The 23,837-nt window shown below is 42.0% G+C and overlaps 1 protein-coding gene across 4 annotated transcripts in view; it reads left to right on the top strand.

The window, feature by feature from the left end:
* The window catches only part of SLC66A2 (solute carrier family 66 member 2), a 74,848-nt gene that overhangs the window by 28,437 nt on the left and 22,574 nt on the right, over positions 1 to 23,837 (top strand). For all 4 annotated transcript variants that reach the window (XM_054191419.1, XM_054191417.1, XM_054191416.1 and 1 more), the window contains one exon: positions 22,919 to 23,135. In XM_054191419.1, coding sequence (XP_054047394.1) covers positions 22,919 to 23,135 — 217 coding nt within the window. The remainder of the gene's footprint in view (positions 1 to 22,918; positions 23,136 to 23,837) is intronic.

Below are 23,837 nucleotides of genomic sequence, written 5' to 3'. Positions count from 1 at the left end.
TCAGGGTTCTCGCTGGCTCTGACTGCTGGTGCCCCTGCCCAGCCCTTTGACAGGCCTTACGGGGACTGCCACGCAGCTGTAGTCTTGTGGAAAGAAGATGACTTAAACAGGTTCTGTTGGAAGAACTGCGCGGCAGCAGAAATATTACTTCTGGCACAAGTACTGCTTCTAGTCAGTGGTGTGGTGGGGAAATAAACCTGTGAATAAAATATGAATTTTGATTGTCCTGCATGTATTTTAGCAGAATGAGAACTCATAGCAACATCTATCCACATGAGGGTGCTCTTGGGTTTCCAAATTTTGCCTGCTGAGCCACTCAATCAGAACCTGGGAGAGGAGTCTGATTCTGCTTTTAGGGCTGCGGTGGTAACTGAAGAAATAAGGAATAAACAGAGATTTTGAAAATACCTTTTCCTTCGTGGTGGGAGCTAGAATAATTAGTTACTTTAATAACATCAATGATGAAACATGTAAATGTTCAAATACAATCAATTTGTCTGCCCATCCTGCAGATCAGGGAACATGTACGTGGCAAAGCTGCTGCTTCGTTTTGGTAGCTGTGAGAAGCTTTTGCAGCTGCCTACTTCTTGAGCACGCCACATGCAGTTGTATACTTCGTCACATCTCGATCCAAGGGGTGAGATTTGTTCTTTAAAAAAGGTTGCAGAATAATTTGGCTTGAATGGGACCTCTGAGGTTATTTGGTCCATTTTGCTTCTTGAAGCGGATCCAATTAGATGAGGTTGCTCAGGGCCATGTCCAGGTGAGTTGTGAGTATCTCCAAAGATGGAGATTCCATAACCTTTCTGGCACTTGTGTCAGTGTCTGACCATCCTCATGGTGATAAAATTTTTCTTCCATCTAACTGGAATTTCCATAGTTATAACTCATGTATGCTTCCTCCTGTCCTGTGTGTGTGTTCAAGACCCTGCCTCCATCTTCTCTACACACTTCCCTTAGATAGCTGTAGGCAACAAGAAGCCTTCCTTGCTTAAAGCTGGGCTTTAAGCTAAAGGCTTAGCTTTTTCGTGTACACCGTGTACCTCAGCCCTTTAATCATCTTGGTGGCCCACCACTGGGCCCATTTCAGTAGGTCAATGTCTTTCTTGTGCTTGGGAGTCCAAAACTGAACACATTACTCCAAGTACAGTCTTGTGGGTATTGGATAGAGAGGAATAAATGCTTTCTTTTATCTGCTGGCCACACAACTTGTTCAACTGTACAGCCCAGTAAGCGATCAACTGCCTTTGCTGTGAGTGAACACTGCTGACTCGTGCTCAAATTGGCTGCCAGGTTACCATCTACTAGACTACAAAGCTTTTCTCTACGGAGTCAGCCCCCTGCACCTGTACTGTAGTGTGGGGTTACTCCTTCTCAGCTGTGTGATAACCCTGAACTTCATTGTGTTACTGTCCTCCAGAGTAAGATCCCTTTGAATAGCAGTGCTGTCCCTCAGTTTGTCATGCATTCACCATAACTTGGTGTCATTTATGAACTTAACATCATCCAGATTGTTAGTAAAAGACGCTAAAGTGTTGGCCCTAGTATTGATCACTGTGGGCTGTTTTGTAACTGGTCATAAATTGTATGTTTTTCCTTTGAGAGGAAAAATTCTTTGAGCTGATGATCCAGCCAATTTTCTACCGTTTTTGTTGTCCACTTAACAGTTGATATTTTGCTAATAAAGGTACTGTAGGAGACTGTCAGTAGACTTGCTAAAGGCACTATAAACAATATCCACGGCTCTCCTCTTGTCCTTAAAGCCAGTCATCTCATAATAGAAGGCAATCAGGTTGGTGAGTTGCAGTTTGCCCTTGCTAAATTCACACTGACTGTTTCTAGTCATCTTCTTGTCCTTCATGTGCTTTGAAATGACACCCACGAGGACTTCTTCTGTAACCATCCCAGGGATGAGGTTAGGCTGGCTGGCCTGTAGTTCCCTGGATCCTCCTCCTTGAAGATATGTATGGGTTTTTTTTCTTTTCTTCCCCTGCCTCTAGTCATAGAGCACCTCTCCTGATCACCACGACCTTTCAGAGATGATAGATCAGCCTTGAAAAGACATCAGCCTGCACCCATGACACCCTCAGATGCTTTCCAGCTGTGTCTCATAACTTGCATACATCCATCAATTTAGGTGCTTCCAAACTCATACCTTCCTGTTCTGTGGGTATTGCTTCACTCCCTCAACTTTGCTAGTAGGGCTCGGGAACTGTAGGGGGCAGACCTTACCAGTGAAAGCACATTAAAGCATTATTAGTGCAAGAAGGCAATAGATAAGTTTAAAGCCATGGTCAGAATTAGTTGTCTAGCTTTCGTTGTGATAACCTGCTTTGTCGCTTGTCTCATGTCTTTCAGTTTCTGTGAGCAAAATAGGTGAGAAAACAAATGATGATTTTCTAGGTGATGGCCAAGTTGCCAGTTCAGTGCAAAAGTAATGAAATATTTACAGCGTAACTCAACTTTCCAGAGACTTCAGAATAAACTTTCAAGCTGAGGTGGTTTTAGTTGTTAGTACGGATGCATTAATATCTCACTTTTTTCTTTAAGTGGTTTGTAGCACTGGATGACATGGAGCGTGCTTAAAGAAGCTCTGTTGCCCAGCCCTGCCAGCTCAGACATAATGGATTGTCTAGACAGCTTGCTAGGGGAAAAAATTCTATCTGCAGCACATTTTTAGGATCTTGTTATAGATCCTGGCACATCCAGATTTTGTAGATTTCATGTATCTTTAAAGAAAGTTATCTTTGCATTTAGGTAAGTGGTGCAGAATCAACAGTTCAACACGTGAACATGTCATCAGAGTCAACATATCAAGAGTTCTGTCCTGTACAGCAGATGGGGGCATAGCTTGCACTCAGTTTCTGCTGCTGGCTCTTGTACATGGACTCCATATGAAAGATAGATATGCTGTCATTCTGGAAAGCTGCTCGTTTCATATGTTGAGGCCCTGCAGGCATCATTTGCTCAGGACTTTTGCTTCTGTTTGCAGTTTGTCTAAGTCTGTTGGAAATGAGCCTACTGAGATAACCATACCCACTGGCAGTATACGAAGTGGGAGGAATGGACAGTGAGGTGACCCAAAGTCACTTTAGAAGTGCTGAGCTTGGTGGCAGCTCTCAGTTGGTCTAAGTTAAAATGGCGTTACAAGGGGCTGGTGTGACAGTAGGATGTCTGACATAATATGGTCTGTGAACTGTATGTTGAGGTGATGCTCAAGGTACAACCTGTTTGTCGCACTCAGCCTGATTTATTTTCTTCACTACATTTTACATCCTATATGTTTTATTTGCCTTCTTTTATTTGAAGTGCACTGGAAATATGAAGTTACTAGTTTCTACTAAGCTAGAAATAGGGAATGTATTTAATAAGTCTATGTTTCTGAAGCTCTTATTTGTAAATAAGAGCATGTTAACAAGACATTTCCTTATGCTGGATATTGAAAGGCACTTATTGTTGAAGCATCAGTGCTTTGCCATTTTCATGGCTGTATCAAGGGAAAACAAAGTAAAATCTTTTCTATTTAGACGCAAATGTCATGCTTTTAACCTGTAATGCAGACGCTGACCATCCTTGACTGAAAACAATTAGGGATAGGTTTATGTTATGGAAAGATTCCCAACCTTCCCCCTACTCCTAGGGGGAAGATGCACTAAAGATACATTTATTGGAAAAGGGTTTTCAAGCCCTAGATGGATGTTTCAAGTGAAAAAGAAGAAAGATCTTTGCGACACTCCAGGTAGTCAGTCTCCCTGGGCTGTTTGCTTTTGGGACATAACACAGGAAATTCCGTTTTATGTCCCCGCTCTGAAGCAGTAAAACTAATCAGTGGAACCTAGGTGCTCTGTATCTGTATCCCATGGGAGTGCTAAGCAAGGATGAATCAGGGCAGGGGGCTTAGGTGCTCCTGCATTCTTGTATGTTCTTGATCCCCTGTTGCCATCACAAAAAGGATGCATGGAGTCAGTTCTGTTTTGTCCTGACCCAATGTTTAGTTTGTGTCTGTCTCTGCCCCTGAATGTTTTTAGCCTTGTGAAAGGCTGGAGCTGAAACAGTCCATTATACAGGCCATAAGGCAGTATCATGGCACTCACATGGGATATGAGAGACTGAGGTGGACATTCCTGTTTGCCTAGATAACCCAAGAGTGTATCAGTGAGCAAAGCAGCTCTGATGGCCCACCTGGAAGCCAGGCTGCAGGCAGGAGATGGGGGGCCCCGGTGGCAGCCTGATGCAAGCCCGCTACCCCTTAGGCTCTTTAGGTACCCAGGTTACCTGTCTTTGAATGTGTATATCTGGAAGAGTGTGATTTCCTCCTGACTTGGAATGGAGAAACATCTGAAATCTCAGCGTTTCCCATAAAAGAAAAAGACCTCCTGTCTGGTTCTACCCTCGGCTTCCCAAGTCGTCCACAGAAGCTGAATGCACTCCATTGATTGCAAAGGGCATTAATCCCTAGCTCAGGCTAGTAGATTGGACTTGAGATCTCTCAAGTCTGGTGAGATGAATACTGCCCTCTGTGGTGTTGAGATCAGCACCAAACTTCCCTCTGCCGTACTAAGTTTTACTTAATAATTTTCTTTTGCAACAGTAAGTTCACGGTTGCTTTTTCCTGTGCCCATCCTCTGCCTCATCTTCAACTTTCATAGAAAGACAGTATGTCATCTCCCCTGCCCCCCCCAGCTTGATACTTTTTAGTATTGCGTGCACCCTAAACAGATTTCAGAAGAGGTGGCTACGTTAGATATTGGGACAAATTATTTAGACATTTAGTGGTGTGACAGTGCAGAGTGTTAAGCAGCAGTGGCTTACAGCCACGTTCCATATGACACCAGAGACAGGATTAAGGTGGAAGGATTTTTTTGAAAGCCATATCAGTTCCTGAATTAATTTCAGAGTGTGTTCCACAAACAGTTGTTCCTGCGTTAAGGCCCAAGCCATGTCCCTTCCAAAGGGGAAGGGAACTTCCAAAGACTCGTAGTTCTTTGAAGCTGTGATGAAGAAGTCTTACACGGTAAAAGATTTTTTCCATTTTCTTTGTGAGGGTGGTTGCATTTGGAGCTGCCTTTACAAATCATGATTTAAATTATCAAGCAATAAATATGGGAATAAAATAAATTATTTTGTATCTTTCATTTGCTTCACCAAAGAAAACTTGTTTCACATGGTGATTTGTGTATCAGTATAGTCACTAGATTGAAGTAGGTTTTATTGCTGATGAAGGAAATGTAATACCTATACGTTTTAGTACTGATACAGCATAATATGTGATCCATTCAAATTACATTTTTATAATGTTAAAACTACATTAAATGGTCATGTATTAGATTACTTTTACTTGTAACTTACTTCAAGCTGGTTTTGATTGAGAATGATATCAAATAGAATTGTGGAATAGCTTATTTAAATTTTTAAAATGTAAATAAATACAGTGTTTGTACTGAATGTCCATTTTGTGGAAACATGCTTTGTAAACAAACCAAATAAAGCAGTTATTATTTTTAGATAGACTTTAGTAAAATTAATTTACTCATTTCTTTCCTGGTCATCTCATCCTTCTATACTCTTTCTCATTATTCAAAGACACAGAACAAAGCAGGTGTTACTCAGCTCCCAGTCAGTTTCTTATTATTTGAATAAACGAGATATTTTTATTAATCTAAACTGAAAAAGTAAAAAATCGTTCTTGCAGAAGCAGACAAAGCTTTCTAAGCTCTGGTTCCAGTGCATCAGCCGGTAATTCTTTAGCTGTAGTATTTGACTTGTTAAAGCTATGCAGTAGATAGGCAGTGATTTAAATTATATTAATAGACTGGCAAACATAGGCCTCATTATAAGTGTGCGTAATCACATTTTAAAATTTCAATTTGTTTTATTCTTCTGAGTAAATGTTTTTAACTTCAAAATTTTATTTTATCTTGTTACTAAAATAATTATATACAGTTTCTCTCTACATGAGGAGGTGACACAATAGTGAGAGAGGCTGGGGAAGAAAGGATGTAACTTAGCTGTTCATGAGAAAGTGCCTCCTGTATCCTCTTGAATCAACAGCAGAAAAGGTATAATTTTTTGGTGAATCATGAATTTATGGTGAGGGTCAGGGTGTACAAAGCCTCTCTCCAGACACTCAGGTTGCTAGTAATGAGCATGTGTCCCTCCTTGTGGAGGGAACTAACATCTCCTTTCATATGCATTTATTATGTGCCCTACTTTCTCTTTGCTCTGCTCAGTGATCAGTATGCATTACATCTACTGCATCGGGATCCTATGTTCCCTCCCATGGGTAGGGGAAAAAATCCAAACCCCAGAATTCAGTTCTGGCAGATTTATTTTTACTTGCATTGTACATTTAAAAAAACTGGTCTTGTTCATCCCGGATGATTCTATGGAGACATAGAAACTAGTGAAAGGAAGACAGATCCTGAGTATTTCAGGGAAACATTTTTTATTTTTAATAGCTGCTTAAAGCTGTCTTTTTTACTATCACTCATTGCAACTCAAAAGCCTGATGAGAACTTGGGAGATGCAACATTTTAAATATTCAGAACATCGCTGTTACTTTGCTTAAGGTACATGAATTTCAGGATTTTTTCCCCACCAAAATCAGGACCAATACTGGTGTTTCGAAAATACATAGGCTGCTTTGGTTTTTGTACACACTTCAGTAGCCTTTGCAAGCTTGCTGTGTTTTTTGTGTGTGCATGTGTGCATAGTTGATCTTTAAAACTTGAAGTCTTTCTTTATATTTGTGATAATAAAAATTTTGCCATCCTTTTCTTACTTAATTGACTTTTTAATAGACTGCTTTGTAAATGTCACAAACTGTGCAGTTGTTGCTAGGTAGATTTTTTTCCCCCTCCTTATGTCCAATTTTTATTGCCTTTGAAAATAAAAGGTTGCTGGTATTGAAATTCTCCTCTTCCTCTCACCCCCATTTTTGTCCATTTATACAAACCACCAAAAACTTGGAATGACTCCTTGCTTACACTAAGGTTTTACATTTCTGCCCTTTCTTGTCTTTGCACCCCTTGGCATGTAAAAATTGGTAGCAGTTACTTCAGAAAATTTCTTTTGCCTTAAAATTTTTTATTGTGTCTTCAGAGACGCTGTTTACTCCCTCGTGCCTTTCTTCACTTCCTGTTGGGAGTAGGTTGTACTAGAAGAGAAAGTAACTGCACTTAGGGAATACAGCAAACTTAATATCAAAATGGCTTAAAATAGTCTTATCCACAAGTTCCTAATGAAATTTCTGCATGGCGTAGATGTCAAAGAACTGCTCAGTCTTTGAAGAAATTTACTGTTTCTTTACAGAACACCACTGAAATTTAATGAGGAATTCGTGGATAGGACCATTGTTCGGGAAGTCATTGTTTATGGTTCACCTGTCATTGTTCTCCATGTGCCCTGTGCTCCTGAGTACAGCAATGGAGGACAAATTCCTGTATCACGCAGCCAGGGAAGAAAGGACTGTATCCTGTGGTGGCAAAGTCATCTCACTGGTGAACACTGCCAGTGCGCTGTCTTTTCCTCTTTTGGTTTTTTTGGTTTTGGCGTTTAAGTCTGTAGTTTTTTTGTTGTCCTTTTAAAAACTAATTATATTTAAAAAGGGGCATAACAGCCAAAGTCTTGCCTCCAGCAGCATCTGGGTGCCAGGATGTTTGGCAGCAATGCCAGCCTAAGATATTCCTGATCCTCTTTTCTCTTTTCCTCATTCTTGCCCCCTCAGTTGTAGTGACAGAACGGTTTGTGGGATTATGTTTCGAACCAAATAAGGGAACAGATATGGCTTAAAATGCAAGCTTGTTCTTTTTTTTGGTGTAAAATCTTAAAAAAAGAAAAAAGAAAAGCCTATGTTTTGTGGCTTCAGTGAGAAATGCTTCAGGGAGCTAAACAATTGTCCTGCTGTAACTTGAGGGGAGTGAGAGGGGCTTAAATTTCTGCTGGGCAATGTGAACAATTTGTGAATGCACACCTGTGTCACCACCAAATTCTTCATGACAGAGCAGCTTACTTAAATCTACTACCATTACCTTTCTTTCCAGATCTTGAAGATAGGTTGACTATGGAGCATTAAGCTGCAGACACAAGGTGTTCAGAAACTCTGTGGTATTCAGAAGTGCATCTTGCGTAACAACCACTGCTCATGTCAAAGCAGGGATTTCTTTGTGCTCAAACTAAACAGCTGGGAAGTTGAAGGGGAAATTCTGTTTCAGGGTAGCTTTGTCTCGCACGGCTCCTCCAGTTACACATGCTTTAATCAGTAAGGCAGTCTGCAAGCACTCAAGTGAAACTCTGTACTGGTCTCCCTCCCTATAAATTCTTCCTGCTAATGCAGTGAAGTCATTTGTGTGGAAATTCCTCCTGTTTGGTCACGGTATACAGTAATTTAGATCTGTGCAGACTGGTTGTTGTAAATAGAGTGAGCTTTAGTTTAAAGGTTGTGAGAGAACACTGCAGGCATGTAGATTCTGGAAAACCTTCTGCTACCAGAAGTCCTTTTTTTCCCCTTTCTCTAGAAAGTCGTATGGAGATTGAAATTATTCCCAGCTTCATCTGCCTACCTTTTTTTTTAAGAAGTAGATGAATTTCCATAGTCAACTTTACAAACGTCAGTATGCTTAAATGATGTTTATAGTAGCAAATGAGAAATTTTAAGTTGCTTGTAAGATTTTTTCTGCTACCAGCCACAAATTTGTGAATTGATTGTTGGGGACAAGGGTTGTCACTGGCAAATGGTCACATCTTCAGAAACACACACATAAATTATTTCAATTAATTTGTTTGATCAAAATTGTTCATCTGGAAAGGGCAGAATGTATGCTGAGAGGAGATGCTTCCTCACCTCACGGGGCAATAGCCTCATGACTGGGTGCTCCCTTAGGACATGGAAAAACCTAGGTGGAAGGTCCTTAATTCAAACCTAAGATGTTAAAAATTTGAACCTATTTCCCAAATCCCAGCTGTATATTTGTCTCTCTCTTCATCCTTTTCCAGACTTTCCAAAGTCTTGCTTTTGTTCCAGCATAGAACAAAAATCCAGAAATACCAATTTATTTTTTTCAAAATGGGATTCTTATTCACCACCCTACTCTATTATACTTAACTGCAATAGATATTTGAAAGGGAGCCCTATGAAATGGGATTATGCCGTCATTTTGCAATATTATCATCTTTGTAATGCAGTTCAGATAACTAAAGAAAACATATCTGCCATTTTCATGTGTGTATCAGGCACTGGGCAGAGGAGAGAGGCAAGTGAAAAAAAGAGAAAGCTTCTTACAGTTTCCTACATGCTGGTGATGAAGTGTTAAAACTATCGATACTAAAATGGGTCATTCTGAGGTTAACTGAGGCAATTGCCAAGAATTGTTTAGCAAACTGTATGACATTGTTTTAGCAAAGGAGGGAGCTGCAAGACATTATTCTGTTAGGATGCTAAGTTACTAGGGCCAGTTTGGGTGCTAGAATTTGTCTTGGCTGGTGGTGGGTTACCTAGGAAACAAAGATTAATTTTTTCCCCAAAAAATCCTAAATGAGGAGATGAGTTTATATTTTTAGGAAGAGTGTTTATCTTTGTGTTGTGTGCATACTTCAACATGCATGTATGCATGCCTGACTTCAGTATCTGAAAAAGAAGTCACATAAATGCTTTCTTTTTGCGGTGTCTTCACAGTAGAGGAGATAAGGTCTCAGGTATGCCAAGCTCAGAGAAGGCTGAAAAGAGAGAGATCATTTATCTTTAGGCAAGTTACTGGCTATTAAGCATTTTCCCCAGAGATCTGCAGCTCAAAACGGGGGTGAAGTGTTATCTGACAGTTACTTCCAGAGTTTCTTGGAGTAACTTGCTGCGTTATACATGCAGCCTGGCACTGTAATCCCTGGCATGGTGGTATCTGAGGCAGCCTGTGTCCGGACTAATACACAGCTTGATTTTGTAATATTTAAGACTTCAATTCATCTCTATAATTGCAGTCTTTGAATGAGGAGTATGGTAAGTGCACATTGTTTCTCATATTATAGTAGTCTTGATATCTTCTGAAACTTAAACTTCAAAGAATAAGTTTTCGAACTATTCAAAATAAATTAAACTGTTTTCATAGAGAGTTTATAACTCCAACTACAAGAATTTGGAACCAAGGCTGCCTGCTCTGCAGTGCTTAACTTATTCCATTTTAGTCTTCTGTCTGGAAGCCTTTGTGTACTGTCTAGTAGGGCTGTGGGTGATAGCTTAGATAAACCATGCTGAGGATAGTGTAAAATATTGTTAAAACGATTGTAAAAATAGTAACTTGGTACTACGTTCTTCTTGCTGTGACATTCTCGTCATCCCTGCTTAGCTTGCTGTCAGAAAAAGAAGTCTCTTTCTGTAGTTAGCATAGGAAGGCGTTATCTAGCCAAACGAAGAGTGATCTTGGCTCTAATCTGCCATCATTAGCGCAGTTGGGAGCAAAGGCCTTACTTCAGAGCTGTGCCTACAGGTGAAGGGTTGGGGCATTTATTTCTTTAGTTTGACTTCTTTGGGATTTTTGATACTCTTGGCATAGGAGGTGAGCAGAATCAGGGGTGTTTGTAGTAAAAGCATTGGCCAACCAGAGTCATCAAAACTCCGCTGTGGCACTCCCTGGGCTTCCCATTTCACTCCTGTGCTGCTTCTTGAGAGGAGGACATGCTGCTCCTTGAGAAGAGGACTTCTTCCTAAAGTCCATGCTCTGTCTCTCACATAGTTTCAAAAGCTGTTTATGCTGCTTTCGCTCTACCTTTCAAATGCATCTCTTACTTTCTGTAGCACTAATTCCTTTGGGCCACAGCTACATCATTCCAGTGGCTTTCCTAGCCCCATGATCTGCCTAGTTATTAGGCTGTTATGCTTCATTGGTCATCTTGAAAGTCACCTAATAGATGCTTTTGCCAGCTGTTGAGACATCTCATGGAGACAGTGACTAAGAAGAATAGTAAATACATTGGAGTAGAAAGAGGAGGAGAGAGTTCTTTTGTACTGAACAGGCAAAAGTAGCAGTAACACAGTAGATAATTTCAGAAGTGATGTTACTGAGGAGGCCAGTCTTCACAGAGGAAATACAGTCCTATAACTACATCGATTTAGATATATCTAGCCTTAAGTTAAGTGCCTTGCCCTAGTGGCAATATTGGTATGTGTCTGTGGTGGTGGTTGTCTGTCTTTTTTCTTCTCCTAATCTTACCGGCCTTCTCTAGGAGTACAGACCTGTTGTTTTCTCTCAGATGGACTTGGGAAGAAAACAAGAGTTTGTAAGGCATATGTTGCACAAAGTAAATTGGTACGGGGCTGCAAGTGTACCACCTGCAAGATTGCCTTGAAAGCTCTGCTGTCTGGAGAACTCCAAGAAAGGCCCTCGCTTTGGAAGAGACTAGTCCAGAGTACATTTCTGCAGGCTTTTCTGGGAGTAGCGGGGAAGGAGTTTGCTTCTGGCTCACCCAAAATTGGTTACACTTGTTCTGCAGTAATGTGCTGAGATGGCTGGGCTGAGCTGTACTGCTCCATGTGGATTTCCCAGCACAGTTGGCATTTGCCAGCAGTCTCTGAGCCCAACAGTTGGAGCCGTGTTCACAGATACCATACTTGCTAAAACTTCCTCTGTATTGGAACAAAAAAACTTTGTTCTCCCGTGCTTGCTTTTATAATTTTGCTTTCTTTTTAATGCTTACAACATTAGCAGTTGTACTGTGAGGAAGAGAGAGGTATATATGTGTGTGCAAGCGTATTTAAGTGTATATATAAACACACACAAATTAAAATTTTGACAGAGGCTGGTAACAGTGAAGCACAAGTGATGTAAACAATTCTGCATCCTTTTGTAAGAGAAGGTAAAAATGACAAAGATGAGTTAAAGATCAACGTAATTTTCATAGAACCATAGAATTGTTAGGGTTGGAAGGGACCTTAAAGATCATCTAGTTCCAACCCCCCTGCCATGGGCAGGGACACCTCCCACTAGACCAGGCTGCTCAGAGCCCCATCCAGCCTGGCCTTAAAAACTTCCAGGAATGGGGCTTCCACCACCTCTCTGGGCAACCTGTTCCAGTGTCTCACCACCCTCATGGTGAAGAACTTCTTCCTAACGTCCAATCTGAATCAACCCATCCCTAGTTTTAATCCATTTCCTCTAGTCCTACCATTACCCGACATCCTAAAAAGTCCCTCACCAGCTTTCTTGTAGGCCCCCTTAAGATACTGGTAGGCCACTGTAAGGTCTCCTCAGAGCCTTCTTTTCTCCAGACTGAACAACCCCAACTCTCAGTCTGTCTCATAGGAGAGGTGCTCCAGCCCTCTGATCATCCTCGTGGCCCTTCTCTGGACACGTTCCAGCATGTCCATATCTTTCTTGTAGGGGCTCCAGAATTGGATGCAGTACTCCAGATGGGGTCTCACAAGAGTGGAGTAGAGGGGAAGAATCACCTCCCTCGACCTGCTGGCCACGCTTCTCCTGATGCAGCCCAGGATACGATTTGCTTTCTGGGCTGCTAGTGCACACTGACGGCTCATGTTGAGCCTCTCATCCACCAGCATCCCCAAGTCCTTTCCTTCAGGGCTGCTCTCAAGCCAGTCGCTGCCCACCCTGTATCGGTGCTTGGGATTGCCCCGACCCAGATGGGGGACGTTGCACTTCGTCTTGTTGAACTTCATGAGGCTGCCATGGGCCCACCTCTCCAGCCTGTCAAGGTCCCTCTGGATGGCATCCATTCCCTCCAGCGTGTCAGCCACCCCACACAGCTTCGTGTCATCGGCAAACTTGCTGAGGGTGCACTCTGTGCCACTGTCCTTGTCGCTGACGAAGATGTTAAACAAGACCGGTCCCAGTACTGATCCTTCAGGGACTCCACTTGTCACTGGCCTTCACTTGGACATGGACCCATTGACAGACACTCTTTGGATGTGGCCGTTAAGCCAGTTCTTTATCCACTGAATTGTCAGTCCATCAAACCTATCAGCATGGAGACCAGGATGTCATGCGGGACAGTGTCAAAGGCTTTGCTCAGGTCCAGGTAAATGACGTCAGTTGCTCTCCCCTTGTCTATTGATGTTGTGACCTTCTCATAGAAGGCCACCAGGTTTGTCAGGCACGATTTGCCCTGGGTGAAGCCGTGCTGATTGTACCCAATCACCTCTTCATTATTATTCTGCCTCAGCAGTGCCTCCGGGAGGATCTGCTCCATAATCTTACCAGGCACAGAGGTGAGACTGACTGGCCTATAGTTCCCTGGTTCGTCCTTCTTTCCCTTTTTGAAAATGGGGATTATGTTTCTCCTTTTCCAGTCAGCGGGGACTTCACCAGACTGCCATGACTTCTGGAATATAATAGAGAGCGGTTTAGCAACTTCATCCGCCAGTTCCTTCAGTACCCCTGGGTGTATCCCATTGGGTCCCATGCACTTGTTCACTTTCAGGTTCATCAGATGGTCACAAACCTGATCTTCACTTTCAATGGGCGGTTCTTTCCAACCCCTACTCCTGCTGTCTTCTGTGACTCCGGGAGTGTGGCTGAAGCCCTTGCCAGTGAAGACTGAGGAAAAGAAGTCGTTGAGAACCTCGGCCTTCTCCATATCACTTGTCACCAGCTCCCCTGTTTCCTTTCTGAGGGGGCCCACACCCTCCCTAGTTGTCTTCTTACCATTAATGTACCTATAGAAATTTTTGCTTTTTCCCTTGATCTCCTTGGCTAGATCTAATTCTAACTGAGGTTTAGCTTTTCTCGCCAGGTCTCTTGCTGTTCGGACAGCTTCCTTACATGCTCCCCATTCCAGCTGTCCTTTCTTCCACTCCTTATAAAGCTTCTTTTTGTGTGACAGTGTGTCCAGGAGCTCCCTGTTCATCCAGGCAGGTCTCCTAGCATTCTTTCCTGCCTTCCTCTTTGTCAGTATCGTTTGCGCCTGGACACAGAGAAGGTGATCCTTGAATACTGACCAGCTGTCCTGGGCCCCCCTTCCCTGTAGAGCTTTGTCCCACGGCACTTTGGCCAGCAGATCCTGAAGCGATCAAAGTCTGCATGCCTAAAGTCTACGGTCGTAAGCTTGGAATATATCCTCCTAGTTGCCCTGAGGATCTTAAATTCTATCGCTTTGTGGTCACTGCAGCCAAGGTTATCCCTGAGCCTCACGTTGGTCACCAGCCCAGAGAACGAGGTCCAGCATAGCACCATTTCTTGTTGGTTCCTCTACCATTTGGAGGAGGAATTTGTCATCAGTGCATTCCAGGAACATCCTGGATTGCTGGTGTCTTGCTGTGTTGTCCCTCCAGCAGATGTCAGGGTGGTTGAAATCCCCCACAAGGACCAGGGCCTGTAAATGCAAAGCCACTTCTATCTGCCTATGGAGGGCCTCATCTGCTTGGCTCTGCTGGTCAGGTGGCCTGTAGCAGACCCCTACTGTAACATCGCCTTCCCCTATCTTCCCTTTAATCTTAACCCATACGCTCTCAACCAGCTCATCGTCCTTCCCCATATATAAACCTTTGTGGATTTATATAACTGCATTTTTCTCTAAAACGTGTTTTTCTGTCTACTGTGAGACTCCCATAAACTGAAGCTGTGTACAGAGCAAATTACACTGTGGATAGCACAGCAAAGGCTGTCAGCTGCACAGGAGGTGCCCAGGGTATGAGTATTTTGGTTTAGGTTTTCATTCTTACTTGTCCTGTGTGTTGTTAGCAGCAGGGGTAAAACTTTCAGACTAAGTGTAACTTTTTAATTGCTGTTCTTTAAGGTTCACACCATAGTCAATATAGCTGTTATTGGTAATTATCTCTGGCCAAGACCACTGTGCTAAGTAGTATCCAAAGGTTTCCATTAAACCAAACGCCGTAAAATCAGGAGATTTACAAATCAATGGGAAAGACGGGGTGTTATGATTCTGGATTGTTTGACTTTTTTATATATACCAGTGCATTTGTGTGTGGTTTTTTTAAAATAGTTGTAACTAACATGTGTCTCCTAACCTTGTGATTACTAATTCCCTTTGGTGAGGAGGTATAGTGGACCTCATAGGAACTGGAGAGGGAGGGCAGAGCAGTTGCTGATGCTTGGAGGTTGTGGTGGTGTGCTGGGGGACAGTATGGAAGATGAGTGAGAAGCCCTGAGAGGGGGGACATTGCTGGAAAAATTTCAGCCCACTTATGTAAAATTTTTTTGAGAAGGAGTAAGAAGAGTGAGTAATTACCCTGATGGTGGGGAAAATACATGAACTTGATGTGACAAAACAGACACCCAGCATAAGAGATTTTAGAAACTGGTGACACCATATAAAATGAGGCAAAGAAAACCAAGGCAAGTACTTGCCTTCAAACTAGAGGAGGTGATTGAAGGAGACAGGGATAATGTTGATGTAGAGATTTCATCAGACTTGAGCTTCTAATCTCAGGTTGTTCAACAGTCCTCCACCAAGTACCAAAACCTCCGGAGAGCTTTTAAAGACAAAGGTTCTTTGTATGAATCTTCGAGGTTTATTTGGGTTAGGCTTTCAGCCTTTTTCTCTCCTTAAATATTTGATATTTTTCCCCTTTCACATGAAAATTTACTAGTTACTTTTCGCTAACTAAAGGACTTTGTGCTGGGGCTTTACGGAGAGTCAAATACTAAAAGGGGTGGCTCTATTGAAACTCTGTCTTCAGTCTAGATGTGTCCAAGGAAAGGCACCGTATGGGCCAAAGGATGTCAAAAATGGATTTCATTACATGACAGTAATTTGTTTAGTATAGGCTGGGGTGATATTTTCAGAAGGTTCAAGACCCTCTGGAATATTTTGCTCCCATCCTAGAAGTGCTAGAGATGAAGAAGTGACGGTATTTGGGTACTACCTAGTGTGAAGGCCAGATGACAATAGCCTGTAGACAGGAATGTTGTACGGTAAAGGCACATGAAGAGATGCTCAGGTACTGTGGTGACAGGGCTGTGCAGATACTTAAAAGTACACAGAGAGGCAGAAATTCCTACATCACAGGCTTGAAGGAATGGAGACAGGGAATGGTGATACTAGCATCTTTCTAGAGACTATGCAAGATTTTTTTTTTTTTCCTCAAAAGGAGAGCGATTTGGATCAGAACCAGAACCAGAAGTTTTCAGTGCTAAGCTCTCACTTATTCCCTTTTGTACTATGAGCGAAACATAAAAAGTCCCTTTTCAGCCCCAGTGAGTGTAAAAAATGCTGGCTTCAGACAGCATTTTGCAGGTTTCTATCGCTTCTTAAGAAAGGAAGAAAGAAAATGTAAATCCATCAGTTCTTACTGTCTGTCTCTAGGGCTGCTTCCATTCTCCTTTCTGGATGGAAAGAAGAAAGTGTCTAGCTGGATATGTAGTTGATGAGAGTGAGAGAAGTTGTGGATAGCCCAGTAACAGTCATGTGGAGCCTTCCTGCTCTTGTCACCCCAGTTATTTTGTGGGCGACCTGTGGGGTACGCAGAAATTTGAGAACAGAGGATTGGTGAAACCCACCTGCTGGATGGGAGCTGCTTGGAATGAGCAAGGTGGGGAGTGCCAGCCAGTGTGCTGCTCTAATTCTGCTGCTGTCTTGAGATGAGGCATCTGAAAACAGGATTGCCAAGGAGACAGATAACACCTGAGGCAAGTGCCTGAGGATTTGCTGCAGCTGGGGAACTGCAAGCCTAGAAGTCTCCTTTTCAGAATGCACTACCTGGCAGGTGCCTCCCAAATCCTCTTCAGAGGACACAGCAAAATTTATTTATTTTAAGATGATACTGCTGAGTGCAGTGCCTGTGTAGAGCTTAGAGCATTCACTCAAGATGTTAAAGGTCTGAGTTAATTTCTCTTGTCAGCCTGGGGATACAAGTCTGCATCTTGCAGCGGTCCAAAGAGTTGCCCTTGTTGCCAGGCTGTGATGAGGAGGGGCATCGTATTTGCCTGCTGCTCAGAGCTGAATCCCTTTTACAGCAGAGACCAGAAGCTTCTTGAGACAAGCAGAAGAGCAAGCAAGGGGGAGCCTGCCGTACTGTAGTCCAGTGGTTAAAACCCACAGGCAGGGCAGAGAGTTGTAGGTTTGTGGGTTCCGGCTCCTGCATCCTCGAACTGTGTGTACATTTTACAGTAAACAGACCATAGATAATAAGCTGAAATAATTCCCAGCCATGACTGCGTTTTGTAACTGTTCCAGGTTGGCTGAATTACCATTATCAGGCTCTTTCACAGCATCTAAGCCCTTAGGTTTTGGATTCCAGTGTTGTTGAGGGAGGCATTTGACATCTGACTGCTCAGGCTGGAGTCCTTTGATCGTGCGCAGAAGTAGACTGTGACAGGAACAGTCAGGTCAAGTGGGCAGGCGCTGTGGTCCAGAGTTAGATGATAGAAATTGGAGGTTCTTTGAACAGCAGTCTCCCAAAGCACAAGCCTTGGCTGTAACCCAGGGGGAGGAGGATTAACTACCCAAGCATCTGCTTCAAAAGTAGAGAGTGTCCAGCATGCTCTTCGAATGAGTTAGTGAGCAGTGTTTTTCATACAGGAGGTGAAAGGTTTGATTATGGGAGGCAATTTGGGTGAATGGCTATGAATTAATGGTGTTTATACGGAGCGGAAGGGAACACAGTAAAAAAACCAGTAGCCTTCATAAAAAGGAAAGAGTTCATTTCCTTGGTGAAGCTATACAAAGGGCTCAGGTGCAAACTCTCCCACCTCGTAAAGACAGGGAATGTAAATTGCAGGCTCTTAATTGACCTCAAATGCAAGAAGGAACCAAACAAAAAGTGGGAACTGGGTCAAATGGTAAAAGACAAGTATAAGTGAGTGTAGCACAAGGATGTATGTACAGAATTAGAAAGGTCAAGGCACAAAATAAGATGCGACTAGCAAGAGAAATTGAGAGCTACAGTAAATAATTTTTAGGATGTCAAAGTCTTTGCTTCACTTTCCGAAAAGGAACTAACATGGTAGCTGACTTGGTATAAAATGCTTCTTAACTAAAAATAATGTAACTGTGTCATCCTTAAGTGAAAGTTGATACAGTGGACTCTTGTGTGTCACTTGGCATCTATCCCACATCAGAATCTTTAATTTTCTACTTGTATTTTGGCCTGACTAGTGCTAACCATGATTATTTGCAATACTGTCTCTGCCTGCTTTACATTTTTCATATGTGACATGCAATGTGCCTCCCAGAGGAGGTCTTTTAATCTCGTCTTTGTTCACCCTCAAGCTGTGTAGACTTTTCTCCCGTCAGTGCACAAAGAAGCTACTGAGCTGCACCTTCCCCCAGCATCAATAGGATTTGCCAACATAAATCTCTCATCTATCAGTGGATTAACATGTTTAAAATGCAACTCACTGAGTGGATTAAAGAGCTCAGGCATGGGTAATAAGATATAGTACCTTTTGCTGCAGTAATGCCAGTTCAGATCAATCCAGGATGTTAGTGACTGGGAGTTACATTTGAACTGCATCAACTGAGTATGGTTACAAACTCATGTCATTAATTCCTTTCTGGAACGGGGAGCTAGTGAATGGAGTGAGCTGTGCAAGCAGTGCCTTCCCATTTCAGGGAATAGAAATATATGCACCCAGATTTAACTTGGACAGATTTTAAAATGTTTGGTAGAAAAAAAATTGTGATGCAGTGGGATTTCTTGTTTCATCCTTTTCAAGAAAAGGGATGATGTTTGCTAGGGAAGGAGGGGCAAAAATCCCAGTATCTTCTTTATTATTCATAATTTTCTTAAAATGTGGATAAAGTTTGCAATAATATTTGTAACTTTGTTCAGTTCTGCACCTCAGGTGACATGGCCCAGTGCACTGATTGGTGTCCTCTGGCTATCTTCTTGGGACAGTTGTGGCTACCTCTGCCGCTCCCCTCTGCTGCAGACTGCTCTGTATGGAGGAGTATGGGACTGGTCTGCACACACATGTGGATTTTGTTCTGTTTTTAAAACTCCTGTTGTTGTTTTTTTTTTTTAAGGGACAGTTCCCTTTTGTTCTTCAGCATTTAAAAGCCTTTTTTGCATATACCTGTCACAGTACTCAGCACAACCAACATTTTTGTCTTTAGAAGTATATAGCTGCTATTACAGAACTAATGTGTTTGGACTCCCTTGAGAAGGGAGCCACTTGGAAAAATGAGCCACAGTTTATTTCCAAACCTTGAAGTGATGGGTATGTGATTTTTTTTCCCTCTGAATTTTTGAAACCATTTGTCAGAGAAGATAAGCTTCAGCCGTTGTTAAAAAGAAGCAATCACGTGGCAAAACAGTTTAGCAGTTCAAGTAAGGGCCAGAGAAACTGTGACCCATATCAAAGGTCAGGTATGCCATTCTCTACGTTTTTTTTTTTTTTAAGTTCAGTCATTCTTTTACTTCTTCCTGGAAGTAGTTGGTAATGCAGAGTTTGGTGATGTGTAGTGTCCTAAAATAGATTTCTGCATTTGGAAAATATATCTGTTAAGTAGAGCAATTAGTGATTGTGTATTGGGTTGTTTTTAAGATAATTCAGGTGTTTTTCTGTAAGGCTATTACCAAGGTTATAATTGTTCTTACTTCATTTTAGAATCATAGAATGGTTAGAGTTGGAAGGGACCTTAAAGATCATCTAGTTCCAGCCCCCTGCCATAGGCAGGGACACCTCCGACTAGACCAGGTTGCTCAAAGCCCCATCCAGCCTGGGATGGTTCCCTTCTTTTAGGAAAACCTTACCAAGCAAAAGTTATAGCAGAAACTAGAACTCACTCATAACCTAGTATAGTGAAATGGAGACTATATAGCATCATGATAGTTATGAACAAAAGAGAATCCCAGTTTCTTTCCTGTGCTTATAATTAACTCCTGCTTCAGCTGAAGTCCTGTTTCACACGATAGTTTTCTCATCTGTGTATGTAATTATAATAGAAATAATACTTAAGATTTTCAGACAAAAGATGATGAGTAAATTATCATCATTACCAGATTTCTTGGCTGCCTAATACTAGGTTCAGGGATGTTTGTACATATGTGAATGGAAATGGACTTCAGTGCAGCAGTACTGAATACGCACATGAACAGCTGGCATAGCAGGAGGTAATTGCGTGTTTAAATGTTTGCATGGGTCCATGAATTTTGTAGCTGGCCTCACGGTAGCTGTGTGAACGTTGACTTTTTTGTTCCATGAAATTCCAAAACTTTCGCACACTGATGTTGATTTAGTTCTTTCATTTCTATAATGAAAATAAATTTGGGGAAATAAGGATTTGGTGTACAGGAATGGGTATTTTAAATAGGATCTTTGACCACGTGGAGAACACAAGAGGAGAAACACAGTGTATGCAGGGCAGCCCTGACAGCTGGTGGGAGGGTTTAATGACTGAAGGACCAAGGGTCCTGCATGTCCAAGGTAGTACGGCAACCAGATCCAAACTAACCCTGGCAAGTCCGGGATTTGAGGTGTAATGACTATATAGCTATCTTGAAAGCCAAGAAGGTCTCTTCTAGGACTGGAACTGTCTGGAAGAGTGTGCTTCATGTGTTCTCGCCTATTGCTGCCACCAGTTGCTAGTTTTCAGGTATTGGCCTGAGGCAGTATCCGTTGAACACGGTTCCAAAGTTGAATGACCCTTGCTGGAAAGTAAATGCAAGTTTTCTGCCCAGCGCTTGCCTTTTTAAGGGTTGAAAGCCAGTGCATTAGGTGTCTGTAATGAAACTAAAGGCTGTGTGAGAACACCTCAGAATCAAGCTTTAAAAAATAATCTGGTAAAAGCAGCAGTTATGTCTTACTCAAAAGCCCTCAGTAGCTCTCCTTTTCTAGAATGGAGGTTGCTTTTTTAAATGGCTTGTAACCTCATTGACTTTTTCTTTCTCTTTATCCCCTTTTCTTCTACTCATTATTATTCTGTGTCCATTGTAAGCCCAAATGCCTCTGTCCCAGAGAGCATCTCTTGCTAATATAACAGTTGCATAGTGCCAGATTAGTTGTTTTGGGTCAGATGATTTGCTTGGTATTGCTCATGAAGCTGTCAAAATTAGTGTGAATTTACTCTGTTATGCCTCTTGCTATTTTATGTTATGCAGATGTAGATCAGGCAAAGTGAAAGAAGTGGGAGTTTTGGGTGTCTCTTATTCCTTTTACCGTATTCTCGTTGACTCTGCTTCTCTCCAGAAAATGCAATAGAGATAAATTAAAATCGATAATGTTTTCCCGCCTTTGCAGTTGTGGTTGTCTTGTGCCTTCTTTTTTCTGCTTCATTTTGTTTTGTTCTTCCTTCATCTCCACAAAGGAAAGCCTTCGCAAAGCTCCAGAAATGCGCGATGGGCTGTGCCAGCAGTGGGTCTACCTTTATTTAGTTTTGTGTCCCTGAATTCTGAGGCTGAGGAACCACTGCCATAGAACACTGAAGGTCAATGTTACAGTGACAATGGCTTTGCCACAGATTATTTAATTTGTTTCTGAGTGATGGCTGACAATGCTACACAGTGGGCATGGCTCCTGGCCAGTTTTGCCTTGCTCTCTGTGTGGCAAAGTAAAATGATTCAGCTGGATGCAGTCAGTAGATGTCTTGAGGCATGGGTTTGCCAAGTATTAAAAAGGGGAGGATAATTAATAAAGAGTGTCTGAGCACCAGACGGATAATGACATGAAAGTGTGAAAAGATGCAGAAAATAAAACTATTATTTGGCATGTATATGTATCCTTAGGCAGCTAAGTGCCTGTGCAGATTTATTCCCCTTTCACTGAATTTGTTGTTAGTGTTAATCAGCAGATGTCAATGTCTTTCTTGCCTGAATTAACAGTAGGACTTTTTTTTTGTAGCATTCTGTACTACTGCTGAGGAGGCAGCGACAAAAATCTCCTGGTTATGTGCCGGTGTATTGCACATATTTGGGATGGTTGTAACAACCCCATTAGAACAATGGTTCATCGTCTTGATAATTAACAGAATCCAGTTGGTCTGATACAGGTGTTTTTAACTTGAAGTGCTTTTAAGAAAGGAAGACATGAACAGCACCTTCTAATGAACAGTTCTTATTATTCGAAATTAGGTTGTTATCTTGCTATACAGTAAATGCTAATGGGTCATGTATTTTACTATTCATCAAGAAGATAGCTACGTATCTTCCAGTGGTACGCTGTTAATGTGCCAAACAAATGGCACGGTTGGTTTGTTCTTTCTCTCAGTCTCTCAAGAGAGGATTTTGCGTTTTGTGGTATAGTGTTTTGTTCTGATGGACATAGAAATGGGTGTGCACCCTGCGATCACTGGCAAAGGCAAGAGCGAAGCACATTTTGCCCTTGGAGTGAAATGTGGTGATGTCTGTGGGAGGGTGTTGTTCCAGGGGGGATTCTTGTTGCAGTCTTGCACCTATCTCAGTAAAGCTCTTCCAGCTGCACGTGGCAGCTTGCCCTTCACTGCAGGCAGCTGCACTGCACCAGGGAACAGAGCTGCGGACTTTAGGTGACCTTCTCAGCAGCATGGATTGAGGCAGTTTGAAGGTAGACATAATGACCTAAGAGAGAGAGCACTTGCATTGATGTGCTTAGGGCCTTTACTTAGTATGGTGAAGTTTTTTGTGAAACACTTGCTATGCCAACTCTGCTGGAGTCATACCCAGAGTTCTTCATGTTTGATACCTGAAAGTCAGTGCTTTCTCTTTAAAAGTCATCTTTGTAAGTACTTTGGTAGCTAGCAAGTCTTTGTTTTATTGTTTCTATATTGAACATCCCCACCAAAAAATGTTTTCCAAATCAAATGTTTTTTATTTTTCATTTTTCATGTTCGTTTTGTTTTATGAGTTTTTGTTTGGTTTGTTTGTTTGTTTTGTTTTTATTTTTTTTAATAGTTTCCCTTGTTTTCTGCCTTCCCTGCCTCCAAAGACTTGACAGTAGCTCCCTCCTGCTTCCCAGTTCTCAATTCCACCTTGATTAACTCTGAGTCCAGTTGGGAAAACATATTTTATTCTTCTTCCATTCCTATTCTGTTGCAGATTTTGACTTGAACTATTTTTGGCATTGGAGCAAGTTTACAGACTACGTGCAGTGTGTCCTGACCTTCACTTGTGTGACCGGTTACATCACTTACCTCTGGCTTGACTCATCTCTCTTTGTGGAAACGCTGGGCTTCCTTGCAGTGTTCACCGAGGCTATGTTAGGCGTTCCCCAGCTCTACCGTAACTACCAGAATAGGTCTACAGAAGGAATGAGGTACGGTGTTTGTCTTACATAAAACAAGTGAGTGTGTGCATGTGTGTGTAGGTCAATCTTTGTGTAGTGTGGGAGTACTTTCCTAGATAGGGCAATGGCATCTTTCTAAATTTTACTTGAAAATACAGCAGCCGTCAGAGTAGATTGTCAGCTGGAGCAGCACTGCTGAAGGCTGTGGAAGCTCTGTTACACCTCTGAGGTCTGACCCATTGTCCAAGTCCAGCTGGACAGTTCGAAGGTGAAACAGTTTTTAGTAAAATAAACATGTAAAACTACTGCTCTTGCCATTAGCAACTCAACTCAAGCTGTGCTCCACTGGTAATTAGAAATGGACTAAAGAAATCTTGTGTATCAAAAGTAATAAAGAGGGAGAAAATACTTTGAGCCTGCAGTGAATAACTGTCAGTGTAACTTACATATTAGCTCACCACTTTTTCTCATGTATCTACTCATCACCTTCTTGTAATGCATTATTATGTAAGTAGCAAATGACATCACTATTTGTTTTGTGTAAAAGTTTGTAACTCACATTTAAAAATGCTCAAATGAGATGTTTACAGTCATGACTGTGAATCCTTCTGTAAACAAATGAGGAACAGAAATAATCTTGTGCCCACTGCTGGGGTGATAAACGAGATTATCTTTTCATACAGTGTACTGGATATCTCAATAATAACACTAAGATTTCCAAATTGCAAAGGC

Source organism: Rissa tridactyla, chromosome 2 (genome assembly GCF_028500815.1).
Source record: "Rissa tridactyla isolate bRisTri1 chromosome 2, bRisTri1.patW.cur.20221130, whole genome shotgun sequence".
NCBI classification, from domain to species: domain Eukaryota; kingdom Metazoa; phylum Chordata; class Aves; order Charadriiformes; family Laridae; genus Rissa; species Rissa tridactyla.
Note: the sequence above shows the minus strand (reverse complement) of the source record. Positions and strands in the feature narration are given on the sequence as shown.